At 41.9% G+C, this 16948-nt stretch overlaps 1 protein-coding gene across 4 annotated transcripts in view; it reads right to left on the minus strand.

Annotated features, from left to right (window-relative positions):
• IFT81 (intraflagellar transport 81) overlaps window positions 1-16948 on the minus strand; it is a 135096-nt gene that overhangs the window by 13816 nt on the left and 104332 nt on the right. For 3 of the 4 annotated variants that reach the window (XM_045841363.1, XM_045841355.1, XM_045841345.1), the window contains 3 exons: window positions 2820-2969; window positions 1657-1785; window positions 607-696 (listed from right to left, as the gene is read on the minus strand). In XM_045841363.1, coding sequence (XP_045697319.1) covers window positions 607-696; window positions 1657-1785; window positions 2820-2969 — 369 coding nt within the window. Of the gene's footprint in view, window positions 1-606; window positions 697-1652; window positions 1786-2819; window positions 2970-16948 lie in introns of all 4 variants that reach the window. The other variant, XR_006785998.1, reaches the window with a different exon arrangement.

A 16948-nucleotide genomic window follows, 5' to 3' on the forward strand; every position in this document is an offset into this window, starting at 1 on the left:
GGAGGAGGGAAGAGAGAGAGAGAAAGAAAAAGAGAGACACAGAGAGAGAGAGAGAAACATCAGTCAGTTGCTTCCTGTAGGCGCTCCAACCAGGGACCGAACGCGCAGCCCAGGTATGTGCCCCGACCGAGGAAGGAAGCGCAGTCCTCTGGGGTTCGGGGCCACGCCCCAGCCAACCGAGCCCCCTGGCCAGGGCCTCACAGTTTATCTTTACAGCAACGGTCAGAATTAGCTTCCAAGGAATGGCATTTCACCACTTGTAAGCTGTCATGGTTTGCCCCCCAGCAAAGCAAGTTCAATTAATCTGAAGTTAACCTGTCACCACCCGTAGGCAGACATGGAGATTTACCTGGCCACAGAAGAATGTAACCTCAGAGTTACAGCTCTGGCATGGTTTAAAGCAAAAAGGTCATCTGGCTGCATTTGTGATTTCAGCTTAAACTCTTCCTTCTCCCCCTGCCCAGTAATTTATGACAAAACAAGTAGCATAAATCAAAGAGAAATCTTTACGGGTAACTTTATTATTCTTTTTTGCAGAATCATGTCAATATAGTACATCTCAACAACATAAAATACCAAAAGTATCACAATATCAAATTTACTTACTTGACACTTTTGACGCAACTGTCGTAGTTCTTTTATAATTGGGGCTAGAGCTGACTTCTTTTCAGATACCAGTGAATTCAGTTTTTTCACCTGTCATTTAAAAAAGTGCATGACATCTAAGAAAAGAATTCAAAAGAACAAAAATACTACGTGCATAAAGATATTTATTGAAATGTTATGCGAGTTAAAAAAAACTATAAATTACTTCAATGCCGAACAATGGGGAAGCGATTTAGTAATCTTGATTCTTCAGTAAGATGGAATACCAATAAACTACTCAAAATGTCAATTATTAAGACCGCACACCAATATGGGACAATGTTTATAATCTAACACTGAGTGACTAAGACAAACTTAAAGTTGCCTATATACAACTACAATCACGTACATAAAACGGTACGTGATTGTGTAGGTTATATAAAATACACAGAAACACGGATGAAGTGGAAAGCAATGACCGATGACCGTGGGCGCCGGCCACCGAGACAAACACGGTCTCGCAGGCCTCTGCTGTGCTCAGCGTTCATTTTTTCGGGCGTCAGACTGGGGGGAGACGCAGGGGGTGCTGGGCGAGTGGCCACTGTGGACAGGACAGGCGGAGGCGGGTGCTCAGAGAGTCTGGGGCAGCAGCTATCTGCCCATAGGGACGGAAAGGCTTCCACATCTGAATGCCCGATGAAGCTGTGCCAGAGCATGCTGGCTGAACAGCAGCCCCGAGTATAGAAAGATACTAAGGACATACACAAAAGCGAAATAACTTTATAAGTTAGAGGGGTATGCTTTAGGAAAACTTACTTTTTACCTTAAATATTTCCTTTACATTGTATATAACCTTACACACTTAAACCACCAAACCACAAAATACATCAACCATTATAAGTTGAACAATCTTACTAAAATGCAAAAATTCAAAAAGAGATTGCTAGAGACAGATGAAAAAAAAATAAGCATATGCAGAAATGAAAATTTAAATGTTTCACTGAAAACAGGACAAACAAAAATATCTGCCTTCCGGCCACACAAGAAAAGCCACCAAAGCAGCGTACTCACCATTCCCGACATGTCGTCCAGGGTCCGCCCTTTCATCTCGTCCACCTCACTCTTCAGGGCGGACACTCTCTCCAGCTCCTCCTGGGTGTAGCTATACCCAGATATGCCCCTTTTCTCCTCGGTGTTTTGCTAAAAGTAAAGAACAGGAACGGGTGTCACAGACGGGAGGTAGGGCGGTGGGCACACGACCACGGGGTTCAGTCCCTGTGCCACACGCCGCACCAGCGGGAAAGCCGACGGCCTGATTCAGCAGAGGAAGGGCCGCGTGCAGGCACAGCTGAGCTGCCAGCTTGGAACTGGGGGCCTGCGAGGATGAGTTCTAGTCTTCAGGATGGAGTGGACAGTCTTAAACCAGTTCCCGTCTACGGTGCTGGGGTCCCAACAGACTGAACCAATGGGTCTTGAAAACACGGGAAGAAAAACAGGGGTGTTGCCACTCATCAGGTTTCCCACTTATCCACTTGGGGAATGACACTTCCCTTCTCTGTGGTACAGATGCTCTAGTCGCCAGGGTGGGCAGGCTTCCGCCAGAAGGTACATTAAGAAGCCCTAAATTTAATGCTCTGGCTCCCATGTTGTCAGATGCCTTCTCATGCCAGTGGACCAACAGGCAAAGGAAAGAGTTACTACATGGCAGCACATTACAAGGCTGCTAGGAGCTCCTACACCACGGGGGCAGACAGCAGTTATGTCTGGCATGCGGGCGACCCATTAGGGCATATGCTGGCACCCCCATGCCCGGTTTAACAGTAAGTAGGTAAGTATAGCAGGCACACTTCCATACAGGATCTTCCCTGGATGTTTCTTTGCAAAGCTCCATGGAAGTAGCTGCTTAGAGATTTCTGTCCAGCAGGCCATGATGGATAAATATTTTATAGTCAGTCTCTTGGCATGATTAATTCTGCTCATATTAACTAGCTACCTGTCACCCCCAAAAAACCTACTTAGAATTCAACTCCTACTAGTTAGTTACCTCAGAGTCAGCACACATAAAAGAGTTCTTATTGCTACATTAAAAATAAACGAATCAGCTTATATGACATCTCTGTAATTAATCAGAAAAAATAACAATTGTATGGTTTCCCCAGTAAAGACAATAAAGCTGTACCCCACAAACTCCCCAGCACTTGTACTTTTAGCGCCTCAGGATAACGCTGTATTACCAGCTGATGTTGAATATTTTCATGGCGTTGCTTAAGCAGTTCTTCCGTCCTCTGCAAGAGACCAAACTCAGCTTTCAGTTCAGCTATTATCTGATGCTTCTTTTTGAAAACTGTACTCTTGCTCCGAAGCTTACTGACATACCGTTTGAACTGCAGAAGAACAGAGTATGTAGTCTAATGAGTACAAAGGCAGTTGCTAAATATCACATGTAACCTCAATGTATCAGAAAAATTTTCTTTTCCAATGTCTAACACACGTGCTCCAAGTACATGATGATAACAGTTTTTATTAGAAGACTTGAAAAGACCAACTGCTCAATTAAAATACTTTGTGTATGTTCTAATTTTTTAGATCCATCTAAATATTGTAGATCCTTATATAAAAGCTATTCATTTTGAGCTTTATAAATACAAATTAGGAAAACATTAACTCAACCTTCGAAAAGTAAAAAGGTGGAAAAAAAAGTAGAACAATTCGGGCTGTGGTCTTACCATGATATGTCTTTTGCATTACACTATTTTGGTGGCACTGGATCTACTGGGACTAACAGAGCCAACGAGAAGAGTCACCTGTAGCCACCATTTATCATTTGACAAATGTCCTGTGACCATCTGTATGCGCTAAGAAGCATCTCAGACCCCAGGGTGAAACTCATCCCACGTGTAAAATGGCTAAGAACATTCCAAGTTAGTGGGCACTCACAGTTGTTAAGTATAGCTATTCACCTACTAATGATATTAAATTTGTAACTGCTCTACTCCCATGGAACGACCCCATTATTAAGTAAGACCAAACAGAGTTTGGAAAAACAACTGAAATAAATGTTTAAAGAAACTGATCGGGGAAGCGCTGTTTATTAACTACTGGGCACCAGGCAGCGCGCCCGACAGTGGGACCACATCTCCGTACAAGTCGCTCCAGGCGGAGCCTTCACCGAGCTGGAGGGACCTCGGGGAAAGCAAACACTGAGCCGATGTTCCCAATCATGGGGAACAGCGGGAAGAGTCAAGGGGCCCTGAGCAGAGATGGCAGGAGGTAGACCTGGGTTGGGAAGAAGGGGGGGAGGGTGGGACTGGGATTTAGCGGGGAGGGCTCATGGGAATTTTCTCTAAATAATGATATTTAAGCCAAGACTGAAGAAGTGGGGGCAGGCTGGAGGAAGGGGAAGGGGGAGGGAAGAGCATTCCAGGTTAAGGAAACGGCAGGTTTCAAGGCCTGGAGGCACTGGCTCACTGAAAGCATTGCCTGGTATGAGTGGCAAATGCCAAGGGCAAATGTGAGAAATTTCTGGCATTTCTGAAACAGAATATAAAACTTAAAAAATCAAATTCCTTTTATGTACCATTAGCATGAATCTTTTCAGATGTTTGTAAAGATTTTATTTATTTATTTTTAGAGAGAGGGCAAAGGAGGGAAAAAGAGAAGGAGAGAAACATCGGCGTGAGAGATATCAATTGGTTGCCTCTTGCACGCCCCCTACTGGGGACCTGGCCTGCAACCCAGGCATGTGCCCTGACTGGGAATTGAACCGGTGAGCTTTCAGTTCACAGACTGGCATTCAATCTACTAAGCCACACCAGCCAGGGAACTTTTTAGATTTTTTTAATTATAAAATATACTTTTTTTCTGCTCTCCCCTTTTATTAACTACATTATAAAGAAAATATCCATAAAAATACAGATGTAAAGTAGTGGTCTTTGTCACTAACAAGGACACCCCTAGCACCCAATTTCACGGCGGCAGCTGGAACCCACAGGAGTTCGATGAGTGGCTGTGGTGGGAAATGAACGGTGGGAGAACAAACAGAGACCAGTCGCTTGTCTGAGGTGGAAATGTCAGGGGTGGGGCCATGCCTTCCCTCCACATCTTCTGGCTCCGCTGTCACAGTAGAAGACGCCAGGATGTGCTGAGAATGGGGAGGAAGACGGTTGGCTTTTGGGTCTGAAGAAAGTGGAACCATCTGACTTGGCCTTTGAGGAAAATTGGATGGAAAATCTGACCACCACTAATTGAAGGGAATTACAGCAGGACTTACTTTATCAATTTTTTTTATTCAAATACTTCTAACAGGAAAGAAAGGACAACAAGCACCTACTGATATGTCTGTGATATTACTTAAACTGTATCTACAAGCAAAAAATATCTAGGTGGGTAGACTTCTGGTCAAGACAGAGGTGTAGGTAGACATACTTCCCCTCCTCATTCAACCAGAAAAAGAATTACAACTAAATCTCAAAACAAATAAAACCTAGAACTGTCAGAAAAATCAAACTGTGTGGAAGGCTGACAATCAAGGACTTAAAGAAGCCACATTCATCCAGATGGGTGCCTTTCACGGGGAGTCAGAGCAGCTCTACCTAATACATAGAAACAAACAACAGGGAGGCTGTCAATTTAGGAAACAAAGAAATATGGCCCAGATGAAAGAACAGAACAAAACCCCAGAAAAAGAACTAAATGAAACAGAGATAGCCAACCTATCAGACCCAGAGTTCAAAACACTGGTGATCAGGATGCTCAAAGAACTCACTGAGTATGGCAACAACATAAAGGAAAAAATGAAGGTTACACAAAGTGAAATAAAGAAAAATCTACACGGCCCTGGCTCATGTGGCTCAGTGGACTGAACACCAGCCTGTGAACTGGAAGGTTGTCAGTTCAATTCTCGGTCAGGGCACATGCCTGGGTTGCAGGCTGGGTGCCCAGCTGGGGTGTGTGAGAGGCAACCGATCAATTTTCCTCTCCCACTCTTCCTCCTTTCCTCTCCCTCTCCCTAAAAATAAATAAATAAAATCTTAAAAAAAGAAAAATAAAAATCCACAGGGAACCAACAGTGAAGGGAAGGAAGTCAGGATTCAGTCAATGGTTTGGAACACAAGGATTATATAAGCATTCAACCAGAACAGAAAGAAGGAACAAGAATTCAAAATACAAGGATAGTATAAGAAGACTCTGGGACATCTCCAAATGTGCCAACATCTGAATTATGGGGATGCCAGAAGAGGAGGAAAACCAAGAAATTGAAAACTTATTTGAAAAAAATAATGAAAGAAAATTTCCCTAATTTGGTGAAGGAAATAGACATACACGCCCAAGTAGCACAGAGAGTCCCAAACAAACTGGACCCAAAGAAGACCACACCAAGACACATTATAATTAAAATGCAAAGGGTTAAAGATAAAGAAAGAATCTTAAAAGCAACAAGAGAAAAGCAAAGTTACCTACAGAGGTGTACCCTTAAGTACCTATCAGCTGATTTCTCAAAAGAAACTTTGCAGGCAAGGAGCGACTGGCGAGAAATATTCAAAGAGATGAAAAGTAAGGACAAACAACCTAGACTACCCTCTCCAGCAAAGCTATCATCAGAATGGAAGGGCAGATAAAGTGCTTCCCAGACAAAGAAGCTAAAGGAGTTGATCATCACCAAGCCATTATTACATGAAATGCTAAAGGGACTTATTTAAGAAAAAGAAGATGAAAACTATGAAAATTAAAAAGGCAACAAATTCACAACTATAACAACTGAATCTAAAACCGCCCCCCCAAAACAAAGAACAAACTAAGCAAACAACCAAAACAGGAACAGAATCATAGCATGGACATCATTGGGAGGGGGAAGGGGGAGAATAAGGGAAAAGTTTCAAGGATTAAAAAGCATAATTGGGCCCCAGCTAGTGTGGCTCAGGGGACTGAGTGCCAGCCTGCGAACCCAAGGGCTGCCAGTTCGATTCTTGGTCAGGGCACATGCCTGGGTCGCAGGCCAGGTCCCCGGTTGGGGGCTCACGACAGGCAACCGATCAATGTATCTCTGGCACACTGATGTTTCTCTCCCTCCCTTTCTCCCTCCCTTGCCCTCTTCCTAAAAATAAAAATAAAATCTTTAAAAAAAGCATAATTGGTAGGTACAAAATAGACAGGGGATGTTAAAAATAGTAGAGGAAACGAAGAAGTGAAAGAACTTATATGCACGACCCACGGCCATGAACTGAGCAGGGGTGGGGGGGTGCTGCTGGAGCAAAGGGGGTTACCTAGCAGAAGGGGGCCAAGGGGACAACTGTAATAACATAATCAATAAAATATCTTTAAAAAGAAAGGAAAAGGTCCAAGCAAGGATCAGCCTATAACATTTAAACACATCACTTAAAAACAAAAGTAAGCTTACCTAATACGTGATAATTGCTTGAGAATCTTAACCTTTTTAATGCCTTGTCTATCTTAAGGCTAATTTGTGGGGGAGGGGGTTAGAAATAATTTCATAAATAATACAAGTAATGAATGTATTACTGAAATTTTAGAAAACAGAAAAAGAAATAATTCAGTCAAAGCCACTACCCAATGCAAGCTCTATTATTATGTTGGTATTTTCCCTTTTAAATTTTACAGCTAAATCTAAGGTAATTCTAAATTTTTATGGTAGTAAATAGGAAGAACATTTCTAAGATGTAAGTACTTTTTTTCTTAAAGACTTGATTCCCGAGTATTCAAAGAATGCTCTTAAAATAGTACCATTAAACATTCTTCATATAAAAATAACTTCCTAATACCTAGTTTAGACATCATTTTTTTTTAGAGAGAGAGAAAAAAAACATCGACGAGACCAACATCAACTGGTTGCTTCCCATATGTGCCCCGACTGGGGTTCAAACCCCAACCTTTTGGTGTATGGGATGATGCTCCAACCAACTGAGTCACCTGGCCAGGGGTAGGTATCATTTTAAAGTTGACTTAAACTTTGCAAGAAATAAAGAACTCACTGTATGTTAGAGGAAGGAAGTTCAAAATATTTTTCTATCCATGTTTAAGTTAGTTTTAATATTAATGAATCCAGTCCGCACACAGCAAATTACCAATGGGTAGACTACAGTCATGGTTTTAAAATTTTAAGTCATATCAAGGGGGGAAGGGGGTATAAGGGGGATAAATGATAATGGGAAAAAATACAATACAAAATTCAACTCATACCAATGTATTGGGTTCGCCAAAAAGTCGGTTTAGTTTTTCCCGTAAAATAAGGCACATTCTTTAGTTTTGTTCTGTTTTTAATTTTTAAAAAAATTTTTAGACAGGGATGGGAAGGAGGGAGAGAAACATCAATGTGTGGCTGCCCCTTATGCGTCCCCCGCCACCAGGGACCCAACTCGCAACTCAGGCACGTGCCCTGACTGGGAATCAAACTGGTGACCCTTTGGTTTGCAGGCTGGTGCTCAATCCATTGAACGACAACAGCCAGGGCAAAAGACACACTCTTCATTTTCACCAATAACTTCATTGATTTGGGTATTTTGAGTATGTCGGCTCTCTCCCACTATTGGCTTCTCGTGGGGAGAGGCCAGGGGCGCTGCTAAACATCTTCCAGTGCATCAGACAGTTCCACAGCAAAGAATTATTTGGTCCAAATGTCAATAGTACCAAGAAACTTCACAAACCACTTTTGACACCTTTGATTAGTCACAGCACCTTCTCCATACACTGCACAAATCTTCTTTCGCATTCCAGTTGAGTTTTTACCTTTCTTTAAATAATAAAGCACAATATGCCAAAACTATTGTATATCCTCTTCCATCTTCAATATTAAAATGACGACATAAAAATTAACAGATTTTGATTTTTTAAAATGCATGCTGATATGACAGCTGTCACAATACAATCTAACAAAATTGTTTTGAATGAAGTTAAAGACAACTAAACACTAGTAGAGCCATGGTCCAGAAAAAAACTAAATGAACTTTTTGGCCAACCCAATGCCTAGAGTCTAATAACTTGCATTTTTTCCTTTTAAAGAATAAATGTATTATCCTGACATAACCAGACTCAGAATCCCTAGAGTGACTATATATGTTCTATTAAAAGTGTCCCGGGCAAAGTGCCCAAAATGAAACCAACCCTGTTCATCTGCTTTCCTCCGTATTATCTAGGCCAATTTTCCCCTTCTCTATCTTGCTGTGTTCCAGAACTATTTTTAAAAGCTAAAAGCTATAAATGTTGTTGGTGAAAGAACAAACTCACCGATTACTCAATGTGCTCTATGCTGATTGGTTATTATTTGATGTTCATTGGACAAACTATTTGAGAGAAGAGTAGCTGGGGTCAGACTAGCGCTGGTTCCATACAGTTAAGCAACAGGTGGCCAGCGAACACTCTAACGGCTCTGCTGCCCTGAGAGACCTGGGGGAGAGAAGTTCATTATCAAGGTTTTTCTCCCCTTGGAAGTTTATTCTGTTAAAAAAGAGAAAACAGGCCCAAAATGAGTCGCTTAAGCTAAGCCCCATGTCACCAAACCAAGATTTAGTATCTAACTTAATTTCAATGTTGGCCTCCCCCAAGAATGGAATCTTAAACGTAAATCAGGAATTAAACCTGGTCAGCACTAGCGAGGTGTGACCATCAGAATGCTCTCCATATCCACGATGCCGTCTCTGTTCTTTCTGTTTGTTTGGTTTATTTTGTAGATTCGGTTGTTGGTAGATATGTATTTTTGCCATTTTATTGTTTATAGTTTTGATCTTTTTCTGAAATAAGTTCCTTTAACATTTCACATAATAATGGTTTGGTGATGATGGACTACTTCAGTTTTTTCTTGTCTGGGAAGCTCTTTACCTGCCCTTTGATTCTAAATGACAGCTTTGCTGGGTAGAGCAATCTTGGTGCAGGTCCCTGCTTTTCATGACTTTGAATACGTTTTGCCAATCCCTTCTAGCCTGAAAAGTTTCTTTTGAGAAATCAGCTGATAGTCTTATGGGAAGTTCCCTGTAGATAACAGCTTTTCTCTTGCTGGTTTTAAGATTCTATCTTTAACATTTGGCACTGTAATTATGATGTGTTTTGGAGTGGGCCTCTTTGCATCCATCTTGTTTGGGAGTCCATGTGCTTCCTGGACTTGCATGTCTACTTCCTTCACCAAATTAGGGACATTTTCTTTCATTATTTTTTCAAATAGATATTCAATCTCTTGCTCTTTCTCTTCTCCTTCTGGCACCCCTATGAGGCGAATGTTGGAAAGCTTGAAATTGTCCCAGGAGCTGCTTATACTATCCTCATTTTTTGTATTCTTTTTTCTTCCTGTTGTTCTGTGAGGTTGTTTTTTGCTTCCTTGTGTTCCAAATCATTGATTTGATTCTCAGCTTCATCTACTCTACTGTTGTTTCCCTGTAAATTGTTCTTTATTTCAATTACTGTTGTCCTTTGTTTCCAACTTGGATCTACTGTATGCTGCTGAGGTCCTCACTAAGTTCCTTGAGAATCTTTATAAACAGTGTTTTGAACTCTGCATCTGATAAGATTGCTTATCTCCACTTCATTTAGCTCCTTTTCTGGAGTTTACACCTGTTCTTTCATTTGGGCCATGTTTCTTTATCTCCTTGATTTGGCAGCCTCCATGTGTTTGTTTCTATGTATTAGGTAGATCTACTTTGACTCCATGTCTTGGTAGCATGGCCTAATAATGTGGTAGGTGTCCTTTAGGGTCCAGTGGCACGGCCTCCCCTATCACCCAAGCTGGGTACTCGACGTGGCCCCTTTGTGTGGGCTGAGTACACCCTCCTCTTGTAGTTGAGACTTGGGTGCTTTGGCAGATCAACAGGATGGAGTCACCCAGGCCAGTCACCTGCGAGGATCAGCTGTGATCACTTACCACCAACCCCCACCCTCCGTGGAGGATGAGAGAGCAGCCATTATTTTAGATGCTAAGATCAGTAAGATTAATGCTTTATGGTGTTAGCTTCTGGTTTGCGGACCAATTTGACAGACTCAGCTCTTTTGTGATCAAAATGGAATTTGACAGATTTTTTTTTGCCTTTTATCTAGTTAACATGTTTTAGAACCTTTAATAGCAATGATCAAAATCTCGGTTAGCTGTGCCCTGGCTGGTGTAGCTCACTGGATTGAGCGTGGGCTGCGAACCAAGGGATCACCGGTTCGATTCCCAGTTAGGGCACATGCCTGGGTTGCGGACCAGGTCCCCAGTGAGGGCACATGAGAGGCAACCATACATTGATGTTTCTCTCCCTCTCTTTCTCCCTCCCTTCCTTCTCTCTAAAAATAAATAAATAAAATCCTTTAAAAAAATCTGGGCTAGCATTTTAAATGGACAAGGTAGCATATTTCCCTAAGTATATAATCATTTAAATGCTTATAAAGCTTATCTGGAACTCAAAAGTATTATCGGATTCCAGACATCATTCTGGATATTTATGTGGAAACAAGAATCTCTGCTCCTGCTGCAAATTTTCCACCTCAGTATCTGGCATGACAATTATTTCCACAGTAATTAGCTTGAGGACTTTACAAGACAACCACATAATAAGTACTTTGTATTTGTCAAAAACACTAGGAACTATTTTTTTTTAAAGAACCATTCCCCTTTTACAGAGAAAACCTATAGAGAAATGAACACAATTCACCAAGGTTCAGCAAGTCAGAAGAACTGAGTTAGAATGAGCACTTTTGTCCTTAAATCTGGTTAGCCCCATTGCTATGCTATTTTCCATATCTTAACTAAATCACATCTTTGCCAGTTATTTTATCAAATGATTTTTAAGCAGAGAAAACCACAAAAATAGGCGCAAGAGATGAAATAACACCAACTGTTCCAGAGCTGTAGGACTGTACAACTGTACCCAACGGCCACCATTTTTTGCCCGTTTGTCAGGGTTTTGCATTCTGTTTGAATTCAAACTTGTAGAAAACCCAAAAAGGCCATCTTTTCACACCATAGTTCATGTCATTAATCACTTTCATTCCCTGAATTCTGGTCACAGAGTTGCTATTTAAGGCAAGAAAAAATGATTCAAAGCAACCTTTATTTTCTGCTGAAATTACAGTCTTTTCAAATCACCCACCATAACTAGTGCCATATATCTAAACACATATACAAATGCTATTCTAACCTTTTCCAACCTGTATTACATTTTAAACTTTAAATTAGAAAATCTCACCAGCGAAGCATAAACAATATAATTGCCTGCATATGGTAGTGGATTGTTAACTGCTAATTCACGATGAGAGCATTTATAATAAGCAATATGATATATGTTGGTAGAAAATTGTTCAATAGAAACCTGTGGCACAGGAACACCCATCTGGGAAATACAGTCAGTCACACCATCCCAGTGTTGGTGCCTCTATTGTAAATCAAGTCACCACCACACAGACACAGCTGTTACTGCACCTCGAATCGGGTTTTCAACTGCCATCTAAGCAGACAGCTCTCACAAACAAATTCCTATGTGAAGTTTTCAAATTTTGGTTAAAACTGTGAAATTACTTAGATTGCATATATAATATACTACTTTTATGACAGTAAATTGAGCCAAATTCATGTGATTCTTTTTTGTTCCAACTCTTGGGAAATTTTAGAGGCCTCGGGTCCTGCTATGAACCCAAAGAGCATAATGTGATTTGAAAGGTTCTAAAAATATCACGGGTTTGCCTTGGATCACTTCGAAGGGTGACGCTTCAATTACAAGTGTCAAAATTTGATTCCTAATTGTTCAGGGTCTGACAGCTGCAGGAAATCGTGCCAGGACTCCCTTATCTTCACTGCGCTTTTCTTTGAAGTATTTAAAGAGAAGTCCATAATCTTTGCAATTTAGCTCTAGGGTTTCTGTCGGTAGCCGTAGAATGAATTAGTTGGGCCTTTCTAAAGCTGCTTATAAATATTACTTGACCAAACACATTTTTAAAGTAGCCACTGACGGCCAAACAGCTGAAGTTCTGTAGCGGTTCGAGGAGAAAACACAGCGGACTCTAAACCCATGTACCATAAACCAGGAGTGAGCTCCCAGCGCACACAGTGCCAGCAGACCCTTCACCAGAAGTTCACTTGTTGCTATAAAAACGTTCAGAGCCAAAAGGCATGCGTCCATTTGAATGACAGCCCCAGGAAGGGTACTAGCACGTCATCACCATCACTGAAGCTCATTTTTGGTTTGCTTTTTCTAATGATGACAGCAGAGATTCAGAGCTACCAAGGAGATTGTGACGGGAACGGTCAGAAGCAGGGTGGCGCTATCGCAAGAAGCACAGGCTCTATTCTCTGCTCGTCCAGCAAGTGAAACAGAGCCATCAAGCTCACGCTGCTGTGAAGGGGGCAAAGTCACCCTCACCAAAGCAACTGACTAGAGACTACTGTGTCAAATGGCAAATTTATGTTTGTGGCCACGTACTTAAAAATTACTTCATCTATTCAATGAAATAGACAACTAAGGTTAGGATGAAGAGTTACATAAAATAATTTTTCTTATCAACTGAAGTGACAAAATATTTTTTTATTTATTTATCTACCTATTTGTTTATCTTTAGAGAAAAGGGAAGGGAGAAAGAAAGAGAGGGAGAGAGACATCCATGTGTGAGAGAGAAAACAATCGGCTGTCTCTCACCTGCCCCGTACTGGGGACCTGGCCTGCAACCCAGGCAGGTGCCCTGACTGGGAATCGAACTGGCGACCTTTCTGTTCACAGGCTGGAGTTCAATCCACTGAGTCACACCAGGCAGGGCCAAAATATGTTTAAGAGTATCATCTTTTTACTAAAAAAATAGATCTATATTAGATTATACATTTTCATTTGGGTTTTTTCCACATTCACCAACTGCCTATTACAGGCCAGCTATGAAGTAAATTGGTAGTGAACATGAGATACGCCCATCATCGTGGAGCTAGCAGGCCTCTTACGGGCGGCAGAAACCGAGCCAGTCACCTCAACTGTGCTCTATGTTACCACACGTGAAACATTTCAGGGTTGGGAGGTGCAACCTGGGAAGATAATAACAGGGTATGTTTCCTAGGAGAGAGGTTACTCAAGCTTCTGTTATCTTTAAAAAATCATACTGATACAGCAACCTTTTGTTGACAACTCACCGTCATAGTTCTGGCTATTAACCATCATGCTGTGCTGCAGTACTGTTCTTCTAGCTCCTCTCACACCGAAGCCACATAAAGTAAGATATTTCTCTGTAAATGTTTTTAAAACATTCCAAATTATGGGAAACTGAGGTCACTTAAAATCATGTCCCCAGCCCTGGCTGGCGTAGCTCAGTGGATTGAGCGCGGGCTGCGAACCAAAGTATCGCAGGTTCGATTCCCAGTCAGGGTACATGCCTGGGTTGCAGGCCATGACCCCCAGCAACTGCACATTGATGTTTCTCTCTCTCTCTCCCTCCCTCCCTTCCCCCTCTGAAAATAAATAAATAAAATCTTAACAAAAAAGAAAAAACATGTCCCAATATTTGAAATGGTCATAACTTGAAATAACAGCTATAACTTATACTTTAAGTATATGCACTTTATTATGTTAATTCTATCTCAAAGCTGTTTGAAAAAAGACAAAGAAAACCCTGTGTGACAAAAGACACCATGCACAAAGCGACAGTTAAAGAGACTAGAACAAAACAATGATTCAGATGACTATCCAGAATACAGGTAAAAATATGACAAATAGGTAGGGAAAAACATTCAACCCATTAGAAAAAAAATAGAGAAAGAAAATAAACAGGGAAATGACAGAAGAAGTATAAATGACCAAACATGTATGTGGACAGATACTCAATCTCACTGCTAATCGAGAAAAAGGAAAATTAAAGCAAAATATTGTCAGAATAACAAAACGTTAAAAGACTGAGGATCAAAGTGCTGGTGAAGAGTTTTAAGTAACAGAAGAAACAGACTCTTGTATATTCTTGGTTGGAATAAGTTAGGTACTTCCATTCCATGGACTACGAAGTAGCAGTTAACTGAAAAGAAGCACATAACCGTTATTATACCCGTAGGTAATATCGATCGTTTTCTCTAAGCCAGGCACTGTTGTATATTGCTCACGTGCATTAACTCATTTAGCCCTCACAAGCACCATACACGGTGAGTACTGCTACTATCCTCACTTAATACACAAAGAAAATGAGGTACGGAGGAGTTAGATACCATGTTAAGGTTAAGTACCTAATAGGTGGCAGGGCGGAGATCTGCCCACAGCTGTTCTGACTCCAGAGATGATTCTTTTACAATTACCTCTTTGTTTACTGACATGGAACAATCTCCAAGACAAGCTATTAAACTCAAGTTGCACAATGCACACTGTATAATACCATTTATAATTTAAAAAATATATTTTATTGATGATGCTATTACAGTTGTCCCATTTTCCCCCCTTCACTCCCCTCCACCCTGCACATCCCCTCCCACCCACATCCCCCCCTTTAGTTCATGTCCAGGTGTCGTAAGTTCTTTAGCCTCTATATTTCCCACACTATTCTTGCCCTCCCCGTCTATTTTCCACCTACCGTCTATGCTACTTATTCTCTGTGCCTTTTCCCCCCCTCTCCTCTTCCCACTCCCCTTTTGCTATCCCTCCATATGATCTCCATTTCTGTGGTTCTGTTCCTATTCTAGTTGTTTGCTTGGTTTGCTTTTGTTTTTGTTTTAGGTGTGGTTGTTAATAATTGTGAGTTTGCTGTCTTTTTACTGTTCATATTTTTTATCTTCTTTTTCTCAGATAAGTCCCTTCAACATTTCATATAATGAGGGCTTGGTGATGATGAACTCCTTCTACTTGACCTTATGTGAGAAGCACTTGATCTGCCCTCCATTCTAAATGAATGCTTTGCTGGATAGAGCAATCTTGGATGTAGGTCCTTGCCTTTCCTAACTTGGAATATTTCTTTCCAGCCCCTTCTTGCCTGTAAGGTCTCTTTTGAGAAATCAGCTGACAGTGTGATGGGAACTCCTTTGTAGGTAACTGTCCCCTTATCTCTTGCTGCTTCTAGGATTCTCTCCTTCATTTTCACCTTGGCTAATGTAATTATGATGTGCCTTAGTGTGTTCCTCTTTGGGTCCAACTTCTTTGGGACTCTCTGAGCTTCCTGGACTTCCTGGAAGTCTATTTCCTTTGCCAGATTGGGGAAGTTCCCCTTTATTATTTGTTCAAATAAGCTTTCCACTTGTTGCTCTTCCTCTTCCCCTCCTGGTACCCCTATAATTCGGATATTGGCATGTTTAAAGATGTCCTGGAGGTTTCTAAGCCTCTCCTCATTTTTCTGAATTCTTGTTTCTTCATTCTTTTTTGTTTGGTTGTTTCTTTCTTCCTTCTGGTCCACTCCATTGATTTGAGTCCCAGTTTTCTTCCCATCACTATTGGTTCCCTGTGCATTTTCCTTCATTTCACTTAGCATAGCCTTCATTTTTTCATCTAATTCTGCGAGCATCCTGATCACCAGTGCTTTGAACTGTGCACCTGATAGGCTGGCTATGTCTTGGTCGCTTAGTTGTATTTGCTCTGGAGTTTTGATCTGTTTTTCCATTTGAGCCATTTTTGGGCCGGGGGAGGTGCGGGGGGAGGGGGTCTGGTCGCACCTGTTATGTACGAGGGGCGGAGCCTTAGGTGTTCACCAGGGCGGGGGCAACCCAGTCGCTGGGTTGTGACGTGGCACATGGGGGCGGGTCAGAGAGGGAACAATGGCACTTGTTCCGTTCTCTGTCGGATTTCAGTCCTTTCCACCACTTCCCTCAAGCAAAGTGGGCCCTTCTGGTGCTGATTCCTGTGTGGGTGGGCTTGTGCATGTTCTAGGACCCTGTAGGTCTCTCCAATGAACTCTCCTGTGAGGCTGGGAGTCTTTTCTGGCACCTCAACCCCCACAGGTGTTTTCAATTGGTGTCTTGAAGCTTTATTTCCCGGCACTGGGGCCCTGGGTTTCTCGGTCTGTCTCACTCCCCAGTTTCGCCTGGTTTATCTGTGTGTGCAAATATCGGACTGCCCAGTCAGCCAGTAGCCTTGCAAGCTGTGCTCAGCTTCCCAATCACCATCACTGGGTCTGCCCGTTGCCACCCCGCACCTAGGGTCTGCCCGCTGTCATCTTGCGCACCTGGTGCCACTGCTTTTTTTGCCTCGACCTCTCCCCACCTGGTCCCCCTGACTCCGCCCCTCTACCAGTCTGGATGGATGTGTCTATTTTAACTCCTTGGTTGTCCGACTTCCATACAGTTCAATTTTCCATCAGTTCTGGTTGTTATTTTGTTTCTAAATTGTTGTTATCTGTATTTTGGTAGTGCAAGGAGACAGAGTGTGTCTACCTACACCTCCATCTTGGCCAGAAGTCCCCATTCATATTTTTAAAAACCCACAAAACAATACTACCTATA

Source organism: Phyllostomus hastatus, unplaced genomic scaffold (assembly GCF_019186645.2).
Source record: "Phyllostomus hastatus isolate PE091 unplaced genomic scaffold, TTU_PhHast_1.1 phas_contig_1162, whole genome shotgun sequence".
Taxonomy (NCBI): domain Eukaryota; kingdom Metazoa; phylum Chordata; class Mammalia; order Chiroptera; family Phyllostomidae; genus Phyllostomus; species Phyllostomus hastatus.